The sequence below is a fragment of the Uranotaenia lowii genome, chromosome 3 (assembly GCF_029784155.1).
Source record: "Uranotaenia lowii strain MFRU-FL chromosome 3, ASM2978415v1, whole genome shotgun sequence".
Taxonomy (NCBI): domain Eukaryota; kingdom Metazoa; phylum Arthropoda; class Insecta; order Diptera; family Culicidae; genus Uranotaenia; species Uranotaenia lowii.
The window spans coordinates 137,176,119-137,201,191 of NC_073693.1; the positions used below are offsets into that span (position 1 = coordinate 137,176,119).

General features: G+C 34.4%; 1 protein-coding gene across 1 annotated transcript in view; it reads right to left on the reverse strand.

Moving 5' to 3' along the window:
• LOC129754668 (organic cation transporter protein-like) overlaps window positions 1-25,073 on the reverse strand; it is a 148,550-nt gene that overhangs the window by 50,675 nt on the left and 72,802 nt on the right. The window contains exon 2 of the mRNA XM_055750850.1: window positions 8,802-9,015. Coding sequence (XP_055606825.1) covers window positions 8,802-9,015 — 214 coding nt within the window. The remainder of the gene's footprint in view (window positions 1-8,801; window positions 9,016-25,073) is intronic.

The window sequence follows — 25,073 nt, forward strand, 5'->3', positions numbered from 1 at the left end:
TTTAAATTGGCTTTTGACAAGTTTTTTTTATAATTTTTTAGGTGATTGTTAGAGTTAAAAAAACGAAACTTTGAGCTCTTTGAGGCTTCTCTAAATCAAGTCCGATTAAGCTGAAACATTGCACGAGTCAGTTTTATTTGGGCAAATCTACAAAATGTATATGGTCGGTTTTCAAAATTCGATCATGAAATTTTTCCCATTCATCCATTGCTACCCTACTGTGCGTTTTATAATAAGCTTGCCAGATTGCCCGGATATTTAACACAAAATTTGACAAAAGTCCGGCCCGACCCGGCCCGGTTGCCCGAATTTCAGTTAGGAATGCCCGGATTTGGCCCGGATTTATTCACTTTATTTGCCAAGACAAAAAAAAATGGTGTTATAATTTTTTTTTTATTTATGCATCTAAAACGAATTTTTTTGAACAAGTTTTTTAAAAATAACCAAGAGAAGTTTTTTGAAAGCGTTAAATACAATTTAAAAACTGCTGATGAAAAATAAAATTTTTCGTGTTTTTTTTCTTGATTTGTGTTGAGTAATTCCTGGATTTGGATCAAATTTGCCCGGATATTGTCCGGATTTTTGGTCATCATTTTGGAATAAAATACCCGGATTTTGCCAGGTTTTCAGTTGAAAATAGCCCGGATTTTCAGGCCCGGGTACGTGCTGACAAAATTCTGGCAACCTTATTTTATAATGATAAAGATACAATTATTCCCGTAAAAAAAGGAAATTTTAAATTACTTCGCAAAACTTGCTGTATCTTTGCATTGAAAAAACTTTAAATTTGGTCAAAAGATTTAAAAATGTTTGATCTAGTGCATAGCAAAACTTTAATGAAGTCGATCCTCGCGATCGAAAAAAGTGATGGTTTGAAAATGAGGTTCATTATCACCCGACGAGACTTCATTCATTTTCGGACGGGTGTTTGTATGGAAAATATCGTGTTGAAACATTGTCAATTCTTAAACAAAGCAGGTTTAAAGTTTCTATAAATCTACAACATTTTTTGAGTTTAATTTTAATTTTGCGAAAAATTAAAAAAAAACAAAAATATTTTTCATAAAAACATTTGTCCAAAAAAGAATGAAATCGCCTGTAGGATGATAATGCGGTTTTGATTTTTTTTGCCTTTTTAAAACTGTAGGCATCAGCAATCAAGATCTGGTTCCGGGATTAAATCAGGATTAGGAGACGGGATCAGAATCGGGATAAAGGTACAGGACCCAGACTCAGGATCAGAAACCGGAATCGGGATAAACAATTAAGGTGAAAATCCAGAATTAGGACCATGATCATGATCTGGATTTAGAATTCATAGATCAAGATTAGAATCGGAATCAAAGATAGTGATCCACAATCAGGAATCTGTATAATGAATCAGGATGAGAATCCAGAATCCTGAATAAATTTCAATAACCTTGAATCGTAGTCAGGATCTGAATCTATGGTCAAGACCAGAGTCCTGGATGAGGAATCATAATCCACAATCAGAATAAGAATCTAGGATGTATTATCAGAATAAGAATAGGAATAAGAAGAAGGTTCAAGATCAGTATCTTTTTTTTTTTTTTTTTATGTAGCGGTCCACCACACTCCCCCACACCAAAAGGCTCCATTGAGCCCCCTGGTAATGGACGGTACTGTTCTCAGCACGTCTGGCAGCAGAAACAACAATAAAAAATCTAATACGCGACGCGAGCAAAACATTACTCGTGCTGAGAACTCAAAAGTTTATAGTTTAATGCGAGGATATGTGGCGATATAAGTTAAACTAATTTATACTTTGAATCTCAATGGAAAGAGATTTCCTTTGAAGAGATTCATTTTTAAGAAAATTTTAATTATTTATATAAAACGTAATACTAAAATTAAAAGATTAAAATTAAAAGATTAAGTTATAACTATAATTTTACAATAATTAACGCTACAAAATTACAAAAATAATAAAGGCTAGCTTTGTTCGGCTTGTTTTACGGACTTAATTTATCTTTAAATATTTGAAGCAATTTGGCTTTGAAAATGGATCGTGAATTGATTTCTTTTAATTCATTTGGTAGGGAATTATATTTTGTTGGTCCAATAAACGATATCCTTTTTTGTCCTAAGGAGGTTGAGGATCGACAGCGTTGAAGATGATTTTTTTTTTTTTTTTTTTTTTTTTAAAACGAACACAAACACATACAGTATCTCAATGAAACATGATGTTTCCTCGAAGAGATTCCTTTTTCCTTAACTCTAAGCGTACATCTTTCGAGGATATGATGGCTAGCATCTTACAAATGCTAAGTAAAACCACCAATCCACCGAAAGTGTACTATGTATGCCGTGACCGGGATTCGATCTCATACCCCTTAGCTTAGAAGACTTGAAGGCTATCCTCTACGCCACGGGTAGCGGCTGTATTATGTGTTCGTATTCCCGTTGTGAAACGTAGGTTTTGAATAGAGGTTGACGAATGCAGGTTATCAAAAACATACAATATAGTTTGGAGATCACAAAGATCTGATAAGGGTAAGATATTATGGACTCTGGCTGAATAAATAAGCCTAGTTGGATGCAGCAAAGGAAGATTGTAAATATTTTTCAAGCATCTATTTTGCAAGGTTTGAAGTTTATGTAAGTGTGAAAGAGATGCTCGTCCCCAGACTGTTATAAGATAGTGAAATAAAGAGTGAATGAATGCATAATAGAATTTTAAAAGAGCATGTTGTGGCACGAAGTTTTTCAATCTCCAGAGTACACCACAGAGGGGAGAAATTCTTTTTTCTAGATGTTGTATATGACAACTCCAGGAAAGAGTACTATCTGTAGTGTCCGTCCAACACACTTTATTTAGTATTTTCACACCGTTGAAATAATACACACTTCGACTGTCCGTGACTATCTCGTCCTCCTCCCGTGCTGTCAGTCTCTCCCTCTCCATATTGTACGTCCAAGGTATGTCAAATACTAAGGTATGTTATACCGCAGACAATGCACGCTTTATAAAAGATAGAACCCTACATCCCTACTTTTCATTAAATAAAAAATAAAAAGCGGAATAAATACATCAGCAAGTCAATCAGTTTGACCTTACACACAAACTTGTACAAATCAGTTTTTTAACTTGATCGCTACTTCGTTAACTGATTCTGTTCATATTCCTGAATTCGGGAAATCCAGAGCTCTATTCAAATTCTAAAAACCTTATGGTTACATTGATACGCATCCTTGATGACTTGTTTCGAGTAGAGATTACCGTGAGTCCTCCTAGACGTTTCACATGACCTACAACATCTTTCAACATCCACCTTACTGCTACAACTATCTATCCTTTAATGATCAACGTACTATCTCTTGCTACCTCTCCCCTTTTTCATAATTCAAAAACCTTCATTTGTTAAATAAAAATCAACGTTGAAAACATTTTGTTTACCCATAGAAATAATAAGTTGAGAAGTCTATCTTGCTCATTCGTTTCCAAAATTTATCTTATTATTTTATCCTTAACATTCTCCTAATATGTTTATCTTTAAATTTCTTTTCAAAACCGTAAAAAAGGTGTTCATTGATTCGACATTTGATCAGATACAGGTTAACAATGAACGATCTTTTGATTCTACAGCTCATTCCCTACCGCCATTCTGATCATATTCTTATTAAACTACAAATTCACTGTCATTAACTTAACTTATTGGTCAGATATTCCATAGAATTCAGTCATAAATATCATCCATGGGGATTTATATATTAAATTAAATTTAATGAATGAAGTTTCTCTCCCGTTTCTTGAAATCCTGATAGCTGAAATATAGCAAATATTTCACAATAACATTTCTATTAATGACAAAATTAAACTCAATTTCATTCAACTATAACTCCACATTTCATATTTGAAGTATGGGAACTTGACATTTCTATTTTCTCAATTTTTTTTTAGATCTTCGTAACATATACCCACTAGCAACAACCTATAATTTACAATAGGACAGGACGTTTCAAAAAATGAAGAATTGTACATTGTTATTAAATATTTTCATTAATTTTATCGCCTCTTTGATCTGATCATTCGCCTAATTAACAATCTAACTTCCATCACAGCATCTTTCACTACTTTCTTTATTTTCTTCTCCGGGTCCAATGTTGGACCCCACGAATCAAATATAATGCACACAACGCTAGGTAGCACTGCTCGGTACAGCGCTTTACTTATTTTGTTGTAATTATCAAATACTTCGTTTTGGAGCATTTCTGTGCAACATTTTACAAATCTTTTTTTTTTTTTTTGATTTTATTTTCTGCTTCACTTCGGGCCAATTCGACTAAATAATAGTTCTCAAACTCTACATTTTACAAACTTTCCTAGTTTTAGTAATTTAAAACCAAGCTCTATTTAGCTCCTTTCTAAGTCTTACATTCATCTCTTTGTTCCCATTCCCAGAGATAAAGCTCAATGCTATCGTCACACCTGCTTCAAAACTACTTAGCTGGGCTCTCTGCTTAGTCTAACTCTCATATCTGTGCTCCCTCCGCTAGAGCCATCCGTAGCTGACTGCAACTTTAAAAGTTATGTCTGTCATGCATTGTATAAACCCTACTAAGCTCACTGTCAAGTTTGCCTAATCTCTAGGCGCACTGCTCTAGAATTATCATACTTAGCTCCCTACTAAGTTTTAACACTCCACTCTAGGCTCCCTGTACTAGAGTTTAAACATAGCTCCTTGCCGATGTTCTAACACTCCACTCTAGGCACACTGCACTAGAGCTGTGCATAACCTGCTAATGTTTCAACACTCCACTCTAGGCTCTCATCACTAGAGTCGGACATAGCCTCCTGCTAATGTTCCATCACTCCTCTCTAGGTTCGCAGCACTAGAGTTGAACATAGCCTCCTGCTTATGTTCCATCACTCCACTCTAGGCTCCCAGCACTAGAATTGAACATAGCCTCCAGCTAATGTTCGATCACTCCACTCTAGGCTCCCAGCACTAGAGTTGAACATAGCCTCGTGCTAATGTTCTATCACTCCACTCTAGGCTCCCAGCACTAGAGTTGAACATAGCCTCGTGCTAATGTTCTATCACTCCACTCTAGGCTCCCAGCACTAGAGTTGAACATAGCCTCCTGCTAATGTTCAGACTCTCCACTCTAGGCACCCAGCACTAGAGTTGCACTTCCTTCTTATATCAACTACCTCATTTTCTGTTTGCAGAGCACCTCCTTCACTTATATTGCTTCTTCAAACAAAAAGGCCTTAATCTTACCAAAATAAGCCGTATCCAACTTTTAGGCGAAATAACACGTTCAGGTGTTTCTACCGAAGTACCAAGACCAAATACAAACCAATCATTCCAACTTCTCTTAAAGAAATCGATCTGCTATCAGCAACTTGAAAATTCATTTTAAAAATTTTGAAATCATATATTTGGTAGTTTCCTCCTTTTTAACACACTCAACTGATTTGATGCTTTTTACAAAGAAACGATTATTAAATCATCGGGCCCTTTTGAATAATTTAATTTATGCTTCTGCTTTTTATGATATCTCATAGCTTCGCGAGATCCGTCAAACTAACCCAGAATATTGTCTTTAGTACCGTTCCACATAAAATCTCCAAACTAAACGTTCCGTATCACTTAGCTGAAGTAATCACTCCATTTTGATAAAATAAAACTAAAAACATGTTAATTAACTCTCATTCCTGTTGCATTAACCAAGTAAACACCAATTATACAAATCATGCTACGTCTTGGGCAAGTAACGCAAATGAAAACAAGGTTCAGAATTGATCAGATTTAAAACACGCCCCTCTGTAGTTCCACAAAAAAAAATACAGGAAGAAAATCAAAATATAAGCGCTATAGTCTCCTAAACAGCTAATCAATTGGAGAAAATAACAGAACATCGCCGATCTGCCTGGAGGATCAGGAGAAACAAGATGCGTTCTCTAGCGGAGACAAAAACAACAACAAAACAACGAACAACCACAAACTTTACTAGTAAACAAAACCTAGTCCGAGCCATGCTACACGGTTTGATGCTATATATCCTGCATTACACTCCCCAAACCAACCTGGAAAAACGTTACGAGTTTTCGGCATATCCACCCACTGGGCAACCGCCTGCAATAGTAACTCATGATACCGCCCGGCGATCTGAGGCATCGTCCCCCTCAGGCCAATTGAAAACAAAATACAACAATATGATAAACAAAAACATTGTCAACATGAACATAACCATACTATCGCTCAATCCTCTACTAATTTCTCTTTCTCTTTATCATTTTACCCCCTTCTCTAGCTACAGAACATTCACATCGTTTCGGCAGCCATTTTTGCTTTCGTTTTTTTTTTGAGAACCAATTCTTCGAAGTACAACCAAATTCTTTGGACAACCAGCTCAAAATTATAAGGAAAACGTACCTCAACTATTCCTGGTTCGTTCTCCCGCTCGTCGCCAATTGTAGTGTCCGTCCAACACACTTTATTTAGTATTTTCACACCGTTGAAATAATACACACTTCGACTGTCCGTGACTATCTCGTCCTCCTCCCGTGCTGTCAGTCTCTCCCTCTCCATATTGTACGTCCAAGGTATGTCAAATACTAAGGTATGTTATACCGCAGACAATGCACGCTTTATAAAAGATAGAACCCTACACTATCTAAATGAATACCTAAGTATTTGAAGGTTTTCACCTCTTGTATGGCAAACTGATTCATATGTGGATCCCTGTGTTGTGATATTACTTTCCTGGATGAATGGAATAACATGTATTTAGTTTTTTCGTAGTTTAAAGAGAGCAGATTGCTATTGAAAAATGTAGATAGCAATTTCAAATCATGTTCCAGGTTTTCGATAATTGTATTTGGAGACTTTCCTGTGTAAAATAAGGCAGTATCATCCGCAAAAAGCCGTGCTGTACCAATAAGGGGAAGATTACAAATGTCGTTAATGTAAATTAGAAAAAGTAAAGGACCTATGTTACTGCCCTGTGGAACCCCTATATTAATATTTCTGAATTCGCTCGCTATTCCTTCAACCACAACAAATTGTTTCCTATTGTTCAAATAACTTCGAATTATGTCATTTGCTTTTCCCCTTATTCCGTATTTGTTCAATTTTTCTAATAAAATTTCATGATTCAGTGTGTCGAACGCTTTTTTCAGGTCCAAAAATAAAGCTCCGACAATATTTTTAGAATCAACCTCTGTTATAATTGAGTCAACTAGTTCAGAAATAGCTATAAGAGTGCTGGAGCCTGCTCTGAAACCGTACTGCATTTTGTATAAAATATTATTACGACTAAGAAAACTCATGATTCTGTTTACTAATAATTTTTCGAACACTTTGCTGAAGACACTGAGCGTAGAAATTGGTCGATAGTTGTTGACATCTTCTGAATCACCTGATTTGAATATTGGGGTTACTTTCGCTACTTTAAGGCAATCTGGAAAACATCCTGTCTCAACTATTGAGTTGAAAAATTTTGCAAGAATATGTGAAAAAAGCTGGTTGTTATTTTTAATAACACTTGTTGGGAAACAATCCGGTCCACAACTTTTTTTGTTTTTGAGGCTCAGTATTACTAATTTTACTTCATTTTCATCTGTTGGTTGAAGGAAGATTGAATTCCTTACCTCGTTTATATTGGACAAAGCATCAAACTCAGGTTCATTTGGTATTTCCTTGGCAAGGTCCAATCCAACTGAAGAGAAAAAACTGTTGAATTTGTTACCAAGCATTTTTTTGTCAGTTATAAGGTTTGGACCTTCGGTAAGTTTTATTGATGGAGAATGGTTGGATCTCCCCAAAAGTTGGTTTATATTTTTCCAAAGTTTAGAGTGTGTTGTATTATTGAGTAGTCTTTCATAGTACAACCGTTTATACGTTCTCTTTTTAAGATATAGTTTTTTGTTTATATGCTGAAGCATTTCCTTAAGGTGAATATCATTGGGATGTTTTTTAACACGTTTCAAATAGTTGTTTTTCATGTTTATTAAAATCCATAGGTCATACGACATCCATGGACAGTAACTACCTTTCATGTTTATTTTTTTCGATATTGTTTTGGTACACCGTTTGAATAAGTTATTGTATGTGGTTGTGATTTCTTGAATGCCACTGTTCACGTTGCCTGGGACAAAGGTTCTAAGATAGTTCGAGAATAATTCATTTAGTTTAGCGTGATCCGTAATCTCTCTTGTCAAGACCGTTTTTTGTTTGTTGTGATCTTGTTTCGAATTAGAACCATTATTTATGTTAGAATCAGGAACTGAATCAGAATCAGGATCGGCATCTTATTCTTTTTATATTTGAAATTGTTTTGATAGTGTATTGTAGTAAGTTAAAGTGATAAAGTGGAGAAATTGTGTGATTAAACCTTCAAGGTTAAAGTACAATTGATACTGAAATAAACGGCATTTTCAAATTTCCAATATAGAAGTGGAAGAATAATTTGAATAATATGAGCACAATTCAATCAATTTTTTCATGCAAAATGGAGGATGACTCTTGAAAAATATACAGTTTTATCGAATGTAGTAGAGATATACATGCGAGATGTCTTGAGAAAAAATTCTTAAACGTATAAAATTGAACGGTGTAGTGTATAGATCGTGCTTTCAGTATTCATTTCTTTAGCATAAATTGCTAAAGTACTTCAAACTAGTTATGAAATTCATCTTATATTTATGGAAAAAAAGTTTGCAATTCATTTGGTAAGCTTTGAAGAAGAACGACATCGATAGAAAAACCAACTTTTCAAATAAATTAAATTGAACTTATTCAAGACATTATATTTAAAACAGTAATACTCACATCGGTGGCCGCGGTCCGGTATGGCACATCGGTAAAGTTGTACTCCCAGCCGTGTTGGCAGGGCTGAGTCGGCCAGGAAGGATCGGCCTTTTTGATGTTGTTGGCCAACACTTCGGTGTAGTTGACGGCGTACATGCTACACTTGCTGTAAGAAGCTGTGCCGTCGTCAAACTCGGTTCCATGTTCAAAGTGAACGGGAATTGCTAAGGCACGTCTGGAAAGAAAGAAACAGGGAAAAGGAAGCCTTAGAATACAGGGATAACAAGGTGTTTCGAGAGCTCTATAAATTAATCATAGATTAAAATCACTGCTTGGAGAAGTGAAGTGGAATGGCAGGAAATTCAAAGGTCCTTATTTGCATAAGCAACCACCAAATGAGGCGTTTCAGGTTCTGGATCTGGATCGCTGGTCACTGTCAAAACAAGCTTTCAATCAAGTCAGCATCAAATTTGATCAGTTTGGGGCATCAATCTAGTTACTGGAGCACTGTCGACGGATCCAGAGAAGCAAGAAGGTACAATTATTTAACATTTATAATGCCCTCTAAAAGGCACTTGTCAAAATGTTGTCGATCCTATAAATAAAGTTCTACGGTTGAATAACACCTTAATGGTTTTTCAGCTACATTCATTTGAACGAGAACGATTCAACCGTCACTAAAAGCGTTGCCAAGGAAGATTTGTTTAGTCCTTAAGAGATAGTGATTCGTTTCATTTAAATGTTAATGGCTTCATTGAATCCGAGCGTTTGTTTAATCAAGTTAAATTGAGCGACACATTTATTGATATGCATCATATAATTTACCAAAAATGCAAACGAGTTTGACTATATTTGACCTGATTGTGTTATTGATAGAGCAAGTTTTGGGACGGGTAAGTTTCTTGAAGACAAAGTTAAATGTTTAAACATTATGCAGCAATTCAATTTTCAAGGTCGCAGGCCTTTTTGGATTATCCGTTTCAAATTCTCAAGAGTTTTATGAAATGAATTTGCGGCTTTATCGGTGAGGGTTAAAGAGTTGAAATGAAAGACGGATAGAAGATCAGAAGAAAATTCTAAGGTGGTGAAAAGAGCGAAGAGCATTTGAAATAGAAGCTTGACCACATGCTAAATTCTTTGTCCCGCATCAATTAACTGTATTGAAGAAGTAGTACCCAATAGAGAAGGCACTACATTTTTCGATACAGTTAATTATGGATGGTTCAACCGCCATGTGAGTGTGCACATGTGCCGAACGGACAAAAAATTTAGCATGTGGTTGCTCTGTTAAGTCTTCTATTGTGCGATATCGTTCCATCGATGGCTAGGTAGATTTCTTATTTTCGTTTTGTGCGGATAGGCCAAAAAATAGTTAGGCCAAGATTTCTGACCTTTGACCGTATGCGACAACTCAATCCAGTTGGAACATCCGCACAAAACGAAAATAAGAAATCTACCTAGCCATCGATGGAACGATATCGCACAATAGAAGACTTAACAGAGCAACCACATGCTAAATTTTTTGTCCGTTCGGCACATGTGCACACTCACATGGCGGTCGAACCATCCATAATTAACTGTATCGAAAAATGTAGTGCCTTCTCTATTGGGTACTACTTCTTCAATACAGTTAATTGATGCGGGACAAAGAATTTAGCATGTGGTCAAGCTTCTATTTCAAATGCTCTTCGCTCTTTTCACCACCTTAGAATTTTCTTCTGATCTTCTATCCGTCTTTCATTTCAACTCTTTAACCCTCGCCGATAAAGCCGCAAATTCATTTCATAAAACAAATTCACGGTGATTTCTCCTCTTGAAATATTCTCAAGAGTTTTAAAAATATTGCTAAGTTTAACGTCCGTGGCTAACTTTTAGGTGAAACAACGAGCTAGGAGACAGGTATGTATGCATGTAAATATTGTAAGGATCAGGTAGGCCTAGAATGTTCAAGAATGTTTAGGAGGCAGATCGCAGATCACTACAAGATGTCAAATAATAAAGACTTGAAACCGAACTTGGTCTTTTAGTATTATTGGCGTCATACAGTCTTCAAGAGTGAGATGGTAATTTCAAGTTTCAAGAGCCCGTGTTAGAAGTCCCACAGCCCGGAGAAGTTATCCCAAGGATTAAATCATTTAAATTTAGATCGATTCTAAACTTCTGTCCCTAAAAGTATTGAAACGTTCCGGATCTATCGGTGAGAGCTGATGGAGCAGCTTTTCCAGGCACTGGCGCTGCCGAAGCGGTAGGCAGTGCTGGAACCGAAGATGCTGGAAGATTGATTCTTCAAGTGGACGTTGTTAGAAGCAACCAGCGGAAGATAAGTCTGGAGGAGTCCTCAAACGTCATAGAAGACAGAAAACACTCAGGATGGTATGGTAGGAGCTGATGGGCAGCTTTCCAGGCCCATGACGCTGTCAAGATGACAGGCAGGGCTGGAGCCATAGAAGGAGCTCGTGAATAATACTGAATGCTGGAGTTGGATGATGGTCTCTGCGAAAAGGATATACGAGGGAATTTCTGAACAGCATAGCTCGAAATTGAAGTTTGATTTGACATTTTGTAATCTTATGTTTTGTATTTCTAATTTTTTTTTTGTGAGACATCGAGGACGATGTTTTTGTCAGGATAACCGAGCTGTAAGGATCAGGTAGGCCTAGATAACTTGAAGATGTCAAATAATTAAGACTTGAAACCGAACTTGGTCTTTTAATATTATCGGCATCCTTCAGTATTAATGTATCAACCTCGAGTTTATCCAGGGTTAAAGAGAAAAAATGTCTCGAGCAGCTATAACGAATGTTGTCACATCCAAATCTGTACTTTCGAGCAAAAAAAAATCTTTTTATCAGAACATTTTTTGACAAAAATCTACCAAAATCTGTACAAACGATGTATGAAAATTAAGTGAAACTATCACAAATATTTCTTCATTTTTACAACTCCAGTGTTCGTATTTTACAAAATTTCAAAAATTTTAACTTAAACCAATCTCTCTGATAAACTATATATATAAAAAAGCTCAGAATCAATTACATGGTATATTTAAAGCCATAGAGTAATTATACCAAATATTAAAAATCTGCACAAATCTATACCAATTATCGAAAATATATCATCTGCGCGTACAGAATCTGTACCAAACATCTGAACTTTCCTAGATAAATCTTTACATGTGGCAACCATAGCTATAACCATCCCAGCAACATTTTTGAATATTCCTATGCTCTTTTGATATATCTACGTTAAATCATCATGTTCAATCTCGCAACTGAATAACCTTCAACACAGCTCAGATATGTAAAACATGTGACCTAATCTAGCGCATTAAAAACTGGATTACATGAGAAAGCAACTTTAAATTAAGCGGTAAAATCATTGAATTCCGAGCATTATTCTCCACTTAAAATTTGAAGTTAATATCTATGTAATATTTTATGTTGCTTTGGATTAACAACTTTTTTTTTAGTTTTTTAGATTTATTTTTCAACCTGGATGCAAGAAATTTTTGGATTTTAGTTAAATGATAGTACCGTGAACGGCCCTAATTTTGCGCAGTAAAGGGTTTTTGGAACGCTTTAATCATTTTAAAAAAAAAGTCTTTCTAAATTTGTTTTACAGAAACTCGTTAAAAGTTAGCTACACTGCCCATCTACTAAAAAATAGTTGAACTCAACTTTGAAGCTGCAATAAGTAAAAAAAAAAATAATTTGAAAAAAAATCTCTATGTACCTAATTCTGCGAATCAAATTCAAAATGTTCCATATTCTGCGCACATGGTCCTAATTTTGCGCACCCCAAAAAAAGTTATAATTTTTATACAAAGTAATCAACAAATATTTATTAAATAAAAAAGGGTTTAAAAATATAACTTAAATCAATTTATTTCAAGTGTGAGGCAACTTCGCGTTTCTTTTCGAGATCTGTTTTTTTCTTTCTGCTTCTTCACCTCTCTAGCAGCTTTTCTCTGTTCCCGCTCATTTTTTTCACGTTGTTTTGTTACTTCCGTTTAGTCGTAAAATTTCTTGTATTCCTCGCTTGTTGCCACGTATGAAATGTGGAACTTACGAGATTTGGCATTCGACTTGTTAAGAGAAGGTTTGAGTGGCTTGGGAAATGACCGCTCGAAAATATTTTTTTTTTCAATGACCTGCACCAAGTTTCCAGAAGACATTGTTGGTGATGAAGCTTCTACAGTGATATTTTCACCACTCGCTGTTATTTCGAGGGGATCATATCGAAATAATATTTCTGATGGACTTCTCGACGAGTTTTTGAAAATATTTGATAACTTTTAATCATGAAAATTTATAATCATACTAATTTAATTACCCTCTATTTCAGTGTCATCGAATCCATGAAAAAATCTGTTTCGGGATAATTTTCTGCATTTATTTTAATCCGGCGCCATATGTAAAAAAGATTGGTATTGCCAATAGAACCAGGTCACAGCTTTTCTTTGAAAAACTTTTCAAATTTTCTTATTTCTTAGGAGCATAGGAGGTGTAGGAAAACTCGATCGCACCATTCACCAAAATGGATCCTGATCTACACATTTCCCCTACTAATTCAACCCTATCCTAGGATATTTGTTCATAGATTCGCAGACGTATAGACGGTTTCTTCATATAGCTGGTGATATTGATTTACCTTTGTTTCTGAATTTTTCAAAACTAGTCTTTGGAATAAAAGGAACAAAAGGTTGTTGATTGAACCTAAAAATAATCCTACTAACATTTCTTCATATTTCCCCCATTGACTACTAGCACGTGGTCGTTATTGATGTTTTTCAAAGGGAGAGCATGAGTTTTGTGCTTTGTGAATGATCTGCTAATCCCAAGCATCATTCTGTTGACCCTTACACAAAATCGATAGTCTCGATCAATCACGGAGGAATCATAGAATTCGAAATGCGAAAGTTGGAAAAAAGCCTAGATAAAAATTTTATCAGAAATTTTTGATGAATTATCATATCTACACAGCATTTCAATTTCAATGATTTAAGGTGGATATGAGAGTCTATCAAGCTAAGCTAAGCTTTAATCACCCGTATCGTATCGGGTATTTCCGACTTGCAAAAACCTGAACTATTATCAATTATAGTAATTTAATTTTCAATTAGTTTAATTAACCAGGCAAGGATCAAAGTTTTTCAAATTTTCTAAAAACGGTCTAAAAAGTCGTATATTTTGCCACAAAACGAACTAGATTATATTTCCGTTTTAAAAACAAATTAAGCAAGTTCGATATGAAGTTTTATTTATAAAATGAAAAAACCACGGTACCGTTATATATTTTTTTAACAATTTAAAACAAAAATGGAATAAAAAAGGTCTGAAATAAGTTTTAAATAATAATTCTTTTTGTTTTTGTTTTACTTATAATCTAATAACACAAAAGGACCTAAGATATTTGTGAATTTTAATGCTACATTATTTTTCAAACAAGAAATTAATTAATAAGCCAATTAAAACAGTAATAAAAATTTCCTTATGAAAACCGTTATCAATTTATTTTTCCTAAACCATGATATCTGGTTACTCCAACTTTTTAACCTTAATAAAATAGTTACAACTGATAGAAAATTAAATGCCAATTTTTTTTGTTTTGTTTTTTTTTTTTTTGGTATTAACTTTCTCGTTGGTATTTCTTAACATTACACATTTTGCATGAATAGCAGGATGGCAATGGATGTATGGGAGAAATTTCCTGATTGAAAATTTTATCGAATTTTATAGATTGGTGCAAAAAACAGCCCTGTGCAAAATTTCAGCTTGATAGGACCCAGGGGTGGAAAACAGAAGAAAAAAAAACAAAAAAGCGTTCAAATGTCAAATTGATCTGATTAAATCACACACCAGTGAGCAACTTTTTTTAAGTCGTTGAAAGAGTTTTGCATTGGATAAGTTTACAAGTTTCACCAAACTGAGCATGCCTCATCTATGAAACAACAGCTTTGTTGATATTGTTTGGTTCCGGCACGAATTTTTATCATAAACGATTACAAATCTTTTCAAAAAGTGCTTATTTTTCTGTCGAAAAGTAAAAAATGATGCAAAAATGCTGCAGCAAAATATATATTTTCCTGACCTAGGATAGAACATGATTTAGTGGTGCTTACTGCCAGGGCCGTAGGAAGATTCTCCTTAATGGGGGGGGGGGGGGGGGGGGTTGACTTTAGGTGATCTATTTTTTTTGTATGACATTTACAATGCAATGCATGAATAAAAAAATTAAAAACATTATGATTATTAATTTTTAAGTTCTTTTAAATTAAAATGTTTTTCGTGTTGAATAGAAACTTTCGAAAATTTATCCTAAAATATTTAAAATAGTAAGATGGATTTGTACAGGGAATCCTTTAGCAGCAAAATAAGAAACTTACTCAATGGTTTAGTTCTTCGAGTTTGCTCAAAAATCTGGTGAACTTGGCTTATTTTATTTGAACATACAATAAGTTTACATAAGATAGCTTTCAATTTCTTTAAAAAAAACTTTATTTTATGCTCAAATCTAATCAGCGAAATCAATCAACTTTTGAGCAAATTCAAAAATTATAACCATCAAAACAAATAAATCAAATTTTCTAAAGTTAAAGCAATCGTTTAAAATTTTGTAGTTTAAATCAGATTCTTGCAAACTCGGTCAAAATTTAAGATTTTAATTTGAAATTTCTCTCTTTAAAAAAACTGCAAAATTGTAGATGGTTAACAATACACCAAAAAGTATGGAATTCCTTGCAATGTTTTTAAAGGGAAGATTACATTTTCCTTCATCCAAGCAATCCATAATTAAAACCAAGTTTTTTTTTCATTTGACAAAACTTGCAAAATAAACGGGAATTTTACTTTATATTTATGATTTTCAACTGAATTGTGTATACAAACTACCTTGGGTTTTAATTTTTTAAATGAAACTATAGATAAATGATTCAAAATTTTAAATCTGTGATCTCTTGCAATTTGAATTCTTCGACGAAACAGTAATTTTAATATTTTTTCTTGATTGTGCAACTCATTTACGAGCTCAAACTGAATCTGAACATAAAAAAATGATTCTGAAAGTTTTTTTTTTGTTTCGATTATAGTCGTTTTACCATCTTTATGGCATTCGCGACTTTATCAACGTTGCAGTTGGAGGATCGTTCGGGGGCATCCATAAATTACGTAACGCTCCCAGGGGGAGGAGGGAGTAAGCTCGAGCGTTACGAATTGTGACATAAGGGAGGGGGGGAGATATCCTCATCGTTACGTAACGATTTTTTCCTTATACAAATTAGTTAATCGCAGCTTTTTTCATCTCATGCAATTTTTGCAGATAGAGATGCAAACAAAAATCAGTTTAAAAATTGTAAACTTCAACATGATTGAAACTGGTTTGTAACCTATCCTCTTTAAATATTCTGAGATAGACTCCTTAAAATGTGTATTGAATATCCTTGAAATATTCGTTGGAAAACCGAATATTCGCTACATTTACCCCCAAGAACTCAATGCAACCTTAACACGGAAATTTTACTATTTTTTCTCAATTGATTTTAAAAATGCAGTATTGGTTATTCTGACAAATATTACTAAGTTGAGTATATTTTGCATACCAAGTTATGCTCATTGAACAAAATAAAGTAAACAAGGTAGATCATCATTGTTAACTGTGTTAATTCTGTTAACACAGAGCTTCTCATAATAAGATAATCTGATAAAATAAGAGAGTTATCATCAATGAGCGATTTGGATAGATATTAATTCCGTTATGAAGAACGTTAAAAAATTATCTTTAAATCTTTCTTCACTTTCAAAAATCAGTATTGAAAGACATGAGAAGAGGGGGGGGGGGGTAATTATCAGCGTTACGTAATTTTCATAGGGAGGGTACGTCAAAGCGTTACGATTTGTGACATACGGGGGGGAGGGGGTCAAAAAAGTTCATTTTTTGCGTTACGTAATTTATGAATGCCGCCTTATTGAAAAACTTATCCGGTACAACTGTGTTCAATGTTTATTCTTGGGCTCGAATTCTGAAACTGAATTCTGAAATTCAATTCAAAACTTGAGTTATGCATCTGTTTCTGAATCTCATTACGATTTATAAAATGTAGAAAAATGAAGCTCTAGTCCTGAATTTATAGCCAAGAATTGGGGGGCTCTTCGCGAATCTATGATTTACATTTAAATGTTTTTGGTTTCAATGTGAGTTCATTATTTCAATCTTTTTATTTTTAATCCGACCTGGGAATCTGAATTAAAATATGAAGTTCGAATGATAAATCTGATTTTGTTTTTCAATACTGATGTTTGAATTCTGCATTAGAAATGAGTTAAAGAATTTCGAATCTGAATATGAAAGCAAAACTCAAGATGGTTACTTATTGTTTTTATCATACTCGAAAAATTAACATTGAAAATGGATATAAACCAAATTTGAATGAAGATTTTCCAAACTGTATATAGAATCCAAAATATAGAAACCGAAATTTTGATATGGATAATATGAACCTCTGAAATGAGTTCAATCTAACTTAAAATTAAACATTAAGGAATGTATTTCTATCACCAATTGAGAAGACTTTGCAGACTTCTGAACCTGGTATTAGTTTTTGAGGTTATGGTATCTGTCTTGAGTCAAGATGTTAACTTTTGAAAAACCTCAATCATCAAATTTTAATTAAGATTTTGAAAATTTTAGTAGGAAATCGGGAAAGTCAAAATTTTCATTTTGATGCCAAATAAATTAAAAATGTATAAAACGTCGAGATCTGATGTTATATCGTTGCACAACACGTTTGAAATTTTCTAAACAATTGTAATAACAAAAAAGAAATGGAATATATAACACTTTAAAAAAAGAATAATTTGAGAAAACTCCTATAAATCGGTTTGTAGGTGTAAAAAACTACCTGCAATTATGAGATATTCTGTAATGAAATTCCAGTAAATCAACTCACATTTTAGAACAAACGATAATTGTGTAAAACAGGGAAAATTACTAAATGCACGGAATTTAAATAGCTTCTGTAATGTGTTGAAAAACAAGTGTTTATCCTTGTCAAGCAATCAATCATCTGTAACCGTCGTTAAGAGTAGAGACGTAATGGTCGATAAATGAGCTATTAATTGTTCTGCCATGCAATATCACGACTTGCTGTTAGAAGTTATTACTTTCTGTCACGTTTTCATGTTAATACATTTGTCATGCATCATCACCGAATAATTCCTAAGTTTTTCAATTCAGGGCAGTACTCCAGGTTTTTTTTTATTTGTTTAATCCTAGGGATGTCTTTCATGTCTCTACGCACTTCAGTTATTATTGTTACGTCTTCAAATAGCATCAGTTGAAAGTGATCTACGCAAAGTAACTTAAGTTCTTTGTAACAAATAGCGCATGACAAACGAATGTGAACTACTGTAACAAGCTCATACATATTTATGCTGTTCGATCAACTCGATCGAATTACTCAAGAAGTGCTTACATTAGCCCACAACACAACTAATGCCCATTCCTCCCTAAACGCCAACCTAACCTAACAAAAGTGTAATATTCACAGTGGGTAGATGTCAGGACCTTCGTCGCCATTTGTCATCGAGAGAGCACTGACTGGTCGACCATCACTTTGAATGTACAACTTAGCAGCAGTTAGTATCTGGTAAGTAATTGAAGTGCTTAACTCCACAACACGATACCCCGAGGGCTTTTAATTGCTGCTTTAATTAACACACAGTGAGCACTAATTAGCGAACCTTCCGGCTGAAGTCCCCGAAGCGACTATTTTTAATCCACCGGAGCATTACCGAGAACCCTTCTAGGAATATGTATTAGTTTTTTTGCTCAATTTTAGATTCAATTATGCAATTTCCTAGAGTGGAAAGGCACGTGTTTGTCCTTTCGCCCAAGCACGTTGCTATAAAATGTTAATCTAATTCAAATTTTGGGAATTGGGATCGTCAATTAATCTGAGAATCAAGTGTCTTGTCATAAAATGAACCACCTTGAAACAAACGTTCGTTAATGCTTGAAGGATCACTGTCTTATCTCATTTTTAATCTTGGAAGTATTTACTCGATTGTTTTACTTTCAAATTATGTAGGGAAAACTTTTCTACTACCAGACACTTCAGGTTTTTTAGCATTTTTTTTTAAATATTGGTTCCACTACTGATTTGAAGAGTATCAGTATTATGATCACTAAACAATATTAGAAGAAAAAATAAAATTACAACATGTGGTAAAAGAAATCAATTTAAGTTTGTTTTCACTCGTTTCTAAAAGTTTTGTCTATGGTCGGAAACCACGAATTACTTCACTAAAGTTGTCACCAATCGTACAAAAACGTAGCAAAATAACTCACTTGCACAGGTCTTGTGGTACGGGTTTTAAATACTGAACATTCTATGAAGCCTTTCATTAAAGTTTTTTTTTGACAAACGAGAAAGAAACATTTGTTTCTAAAAAACTAGAGAAAAATTTTCTATGACTGGACAGCAAAATTCAAAGTTTCTCTTTGGGCCAAAATACTTTCGTTTTTGAATCCTTATCTTCTGCTTACCATTTGAGGGTGCTACAGAGATAAAAAATGAAAGTTTTATATTGAAATCATGTTTAGTTTTGAATATTTTCTTGTCCGGTCATTGACAACAATATGGTGTCCGGTCATAGACAAATCGCACTTTTTTAATTTTCCTAATATTTCGTTTGAACTTATGTTTTGTTATCTTATGTCTACTAGAGTCGGAAAATAATCAATCAAAGATTACGTTTATGTGCAATTCACATTTTACAAACCGAAAAAAATACCGCAATTCAAATGCAAAGTTTAGGCGATCCTATCCGTACTACTAAGATAAAGCTTTTGATGCCTGTCATTGGTTTACCTCAACAGATTGGATTGTCCAGCCATAGATGAGTTCCCACTAAATCAAAACTTTAAAAATTCCTATTAAACATGAAATCTAAACATATAACTTTTAGTGCTAGTTCTGAATTTGACTGATAAGCTGAAGAATATGTTCTTAACTCTAAATCCCTAAATTCTAAATTTTGTCTAAAAACCAATTGTTAATTTTTATCCATATTATAGATATTACAACTTATAAGAGAAATATTGAAATATTGACTGCGATAGACAGAGAAAATATGAAATGATGAATAGTGTTGAAAAACAGAGAAAAATGAAAAACAGCTTGCACCAGATCGAACCGCCTACAACTTTCTAGGCGTACAAATCTCGCATTCAGCCCGGAGAATTGCAATAGAAAGAGCATTCTTTGCATTTGCAATGGTAGTGATCAAAATTCCACAATTTTTTCACAATTTGCATTTTCTGCATTTGCATTTTGTCGATTTTCTCTCTCTCTTTTTTCCATTTTAACTCAAATTTACTTATTTTCTCGCACAATTGGCCACAATTTCAATCATTGGCTGCACAATTTGTATGATCTTCTCTCTTTATTCTCTCCCCCGGAGCATCTGTCTTGCTCTCTTAGAGCGTTTCTCTCGCCTCTATTCATCGTCGCTCTCTCCAACTTTAGATGACTGGTCGGACTGAACACCTGAGTTGCCAACTGTTTTTTTCCAATAAAAGTCCGGAAGATTTTGAAAAAATGTCTGGTAGCAATCTTCGTAGTTGGTGACCCTTTTTATTTGGTCGCTCGATCTCAATTTTGGAAAGGCGGCATCCATAAATAACGTAACGCAAAAAATGCACTTTTTTGACCCCCTCCCCCCCATATGTCACAAATCGTAACGCTTCGACATACCCCCCTATGAAAATTACGTAACGCTGGTAATTACCCCCCCCCCCCCCTAATTTTCGTAGTTCAAAATACTGAATTTTAAAGGTAACACAGATTTTAACACAAAATTTTTTAACGTTCTTCAAAACGGAATTTATATCTATGCAAATCGCTTAAAAATACTTATTTATTGATGACTAGCTGATTTTACCCGGCCTTGCTCGGGTTCACATAAAATATATATCGAAATGAGTCGTTTGACTTTTTGAAATTTTGAAAGCTTTTTGTTCATCATTATATCAAATTGGACCATGTTTGGCCATGTGAGCTTTGTAAGTTTTGTTAGTCTTTTTGAAGTTTTAATTGGGGTTATTAGCAAAGTTTATCAATTTCATATTATTGAATAACTATTAGTATTGAGGTTTGCTAATAAAAATTTGAAATAATTTTCTTCGAATGCTTGTCCATTCTATCACGAAAAACATTTCAATCTAAGCTTGCCAGGTTGCCCGGATTTATCCGGATTTGCTAGAACATTTGAATCAAAATTTGAGGTAAGTCCGGTCTTGCCCGGTTTCCCGGATGTTGTTGCAAAAAGCCCGGATTTTAAAAACATAACATAAACTGAGAATTTATAATTATTATAATTTTTATTTATTTTAATGAACGTAAACATAAAGAAGTTTTAAATGACAAGTTTTAGAAATTATTTTGACCCGTGTTTTGAAGTTTGATATACAATTTAAAATCTGCTGATGTGGTTTGTTGAAAAAAAATATTGCAAGTATATTTTTCGTTATTTTCACTGAATAATTCCACGGATTTAACCAAGTTTGGCAAGATATTGCCAGGATGTCGGTTCGAACATTTTTAAATCAGATGTTGGATTTGACCAGTTTTTTTCGATAAAACTGGCTGGATTTCTCCGATCCCGATACGGCAATTCTGGCAACCTTATTTTACACCCACCATTTTTTAGGGAACTTGAATTGAATTACCATTTTTTTTTATCAAATGATATCATTTTTTTATCTTTTCTATGGGTTATCTAGTGAAAATCCCATGTATTAAGCTTGTAACTAAATGTTAACGACTTATTTTCAAGATATCCCCGTAGAATGGAATACCCATTTAAGTTATATTTTGTGTTTAGAAATTTTTAAATAGATTTCCGCTGAAATCTCTACATGTTTTCAATGTGCTTTATAAGTTTTCTTATAATTGGATGGTAGAATTGAACACATCGATGATCAATAATAACTTAAAATTTAAAAAATTCACAAATGAAATTGAATTGTACAAAACTTAAAAACTTCAGATTAAATTACTAAAAGTCTCATCGTTGGATTTGGTTTTAATTTTTTGCATAAAATGAACGTTTAATTGTCTAAATCCTATTGTACATTAAACTCCTACACGGCAATCAAAGTGTTGAGATCGCAGCCTTGAACCAACAACCCTCAGTTTTATTCATTGTTTCCCTGTGAGGAGTTCGGAAAATATGAAAATGGATGGTTTCTAAAAGCTGGAAAATAAGTTTTCAGTCCAAATTCAACTGAAGAAGTTTTTTTATCCTAAATGAAGGCTCATTATTCCAATCAAATGCCTCGCACCGGTACCACGTGCTTTGAACAGTAGAAGGAAAAAACACCCGCCAAAATTTCTCCATTCAAATTTTTTATACTCAGCAAGCTTTGATGTGCTTTCCAGTACACGTGAACTTTGGATCGTCGTTTCTAATGCCTGGCTCATGGTGATGGTGAAAACAATCCCGCCAAAGGAAACGAAAATCGGTTGACAAATGGGTGCCATGACTTTTGATTCGTGGGAATAAAAACGTAAGTTATATGGGAGGGCAAGGATCCGAAATTCGCTCATTTCCTCTAATCACCAAGCGAGCCAGTTCATCACAGGAACAAAAATTTTATTTTTCCTTCCTGCTGCAATCAAGTTTGCCACTTTTCAGCCGAAAGGGAAGGCGTATGTTGCATCTATCTTCTTGTATAAGGCAGTCAAGCGAATGCAACAATATTGTATCAACAACGAAGACATTCAATGGTGATCTGCAACATTCAAAATTCTAGTTGTCGCTGATCATTGCTGAGCGCATCGTTGGTGAACTATTCACGAGCAGACTATCCGAGCTGTTTTTGTTTTCCTGATTGTCGCAGCAATCTTTGGTCAGAATTTCTTGTAGCTTTTAGCAGGGGAAGTATAAATTTTTTACCCCCCAAACATTCCCGCCTTACCCGGCGTCTACGATTGGTATATAAGCGATACATTTTGAGCTGTTCACTTCCGAATGTTTCACTGCTGAATAATACATAGAGACGATCGCGAGCGAATGCAACAAATGAAAAATTTCCTCTTCTAAGATCGCTTAGCAACTATGCATCAGACGGAAAATTCTGTTGTGAGTCGTCCATCAATTTGTGTTTTGGGCAGAGCCTTCCCCTCATCCGTAAACAAGAAAACGGAAGGCCCGCTTTGATAATTTGAAAATGAAATGTCGCACAGCATTTCTTCGGTTCGTACAGCAAAGGTAGGGGCTAACCAACGCTGCCTGAGGGTGCTATGAGAAAAGTGTATAGATAGAAGCTATCGTGAGCGAATTTCGGAACCTTGTGGGAGGGTCCCTTTTCTTAGGTGGGAGGGACTCAAAACTATTACCTCGACCTTTCTCATGTCCGTTTACATCACTGTACCAAATTTCAAGCTGATCGGTTAAGCGGTGTGGATTTGTATAAGGTGCATATATATATACAAACATATATAGCCCAACTCATCTTTATATATTAGAAGATAACTCTCTGAAAAAATAAATTGATTGTCTTATTACGAGCTGCTCTGTGCGTGTTAATCGATTATCTATCTTGTTTACTTTATTTTGTTCAAGGAGCATAACTTGTTAACCAAAACATACTTAGTAATATTCGTCTGGATAATTTTGGATTGCATTTTTTTAATCAATAGAGAAAAAAAGTAATATTTCCGCGTTTGGTTGAATTGAGTTCTTGGGGGTAAATGCACCTAATATACGATAATCCAACAGTTATTTCACGGATATTCAATACACAAAGGGAAGGTTACAAACCAGTTTTAATCATGTTGAAGCTTAAAAATTTTAAGCTGAATTTGGTTTGCTTATTATTCTGCAAAAATTGCATGACATCAAAATGACTGTGATTTAACTAAAATTTTTAAGGAAAAAATCGTTACGTAACGATGAGCATACCTGCCCCCCTCCCCTATGTCACAATTCGTAACGCTCAAGCCTACTCCCTCCCCCCCTAGGAGCGTTACGTAATTTATGGATGCCCCCAAATAATATACTGTTCTATACTTTACTCGTGTAACCGTATAATACACCTATATTTCTGCCGATACCAATTGCATGGGACTAAACGTGGTATACTAAACTCCCTGTTCACATATATCTCCGCAGAATTTCACCTTCTAAATATCTCTAACTCTTTTAAATTCTGAATTCCTCAGCATTGCCTACCATAATACCTTAAACATTTTTTAATTTCTATTGTTCTGTTGAAAAATTCACGCCCAAAACCCAAAGGCTGGAATTGTCTGGGAGAAATTTTAAAAATAATCTGGTAGTCTGGAAACTTAAAAAATGTCTAGCGGAAGGAAGATCCAGACAAAATCTGGAAGTTTGACAACACTGCTGAACACTGGAGATTTGAAAAACAGGTTTTTATAAATAAACAATTTGAAATCAATTTTGTAATGAGTGAGTTGAAATATTTTAATGATATTAAATAGCATATCATATGCTGCATATGTACAAAACCTTCTAGACTTTGAATTGTTGCTTGAGCAGCATCATTTACGGGAAAAACAAGTTAACTTTATGTTTTTTTTTGTTTGTTAAAATTTATCAAAATATTTGGGTTGTTCTTGAATCGATAATTTGAACTTTCGTCACAAACCTTTGGTTAAAAACGACCACACTTCCACACCTATACTCTGAGTTGAAAACCGTAAGAATTAATTATTAAAAAAAAAAACATTATATACGGGGAGATAAGAGCACCTTAAGGAAAACGCGTATTTAACCATAGACAACAGCTATAATATGTTTATTACATCATAATTTCTTGTTCAGACACTAAAATAGTCTATTGCCTAATTAGCTGAAACTTGAAAAAAAAGATAAAAATATTTAAAAATGCATTTCAAAATATTTTGCCAAGAGCTGGAAACCAGTCATTGTAGGGGCATAATGAGAACCCTCCTTGAGGCAGTATAAGCACCATTAATCGGGGCACGATGAGCGTTTTCTGCCGAGGAATCTGGCTGCGAATTAAACTCAATGAAGTCAACTGAATAATAGAGCTACAGCTTGACTAGTTTTCATCTGACGAATTGTCCTATTGGTAAGGTGTCGGAGAGGTAATCAGTAGAATCGAGTTCGATTCCTTGTGGAGGTGATTTTTTTTCATATACCATTCATGACCGGTGCATTTTGCACTAAACGGTAAGGCGTAGATCCATCAAACAAAGCAATAACAAAATAATCTAGATCTGATTCTACAAACAATTCACACACG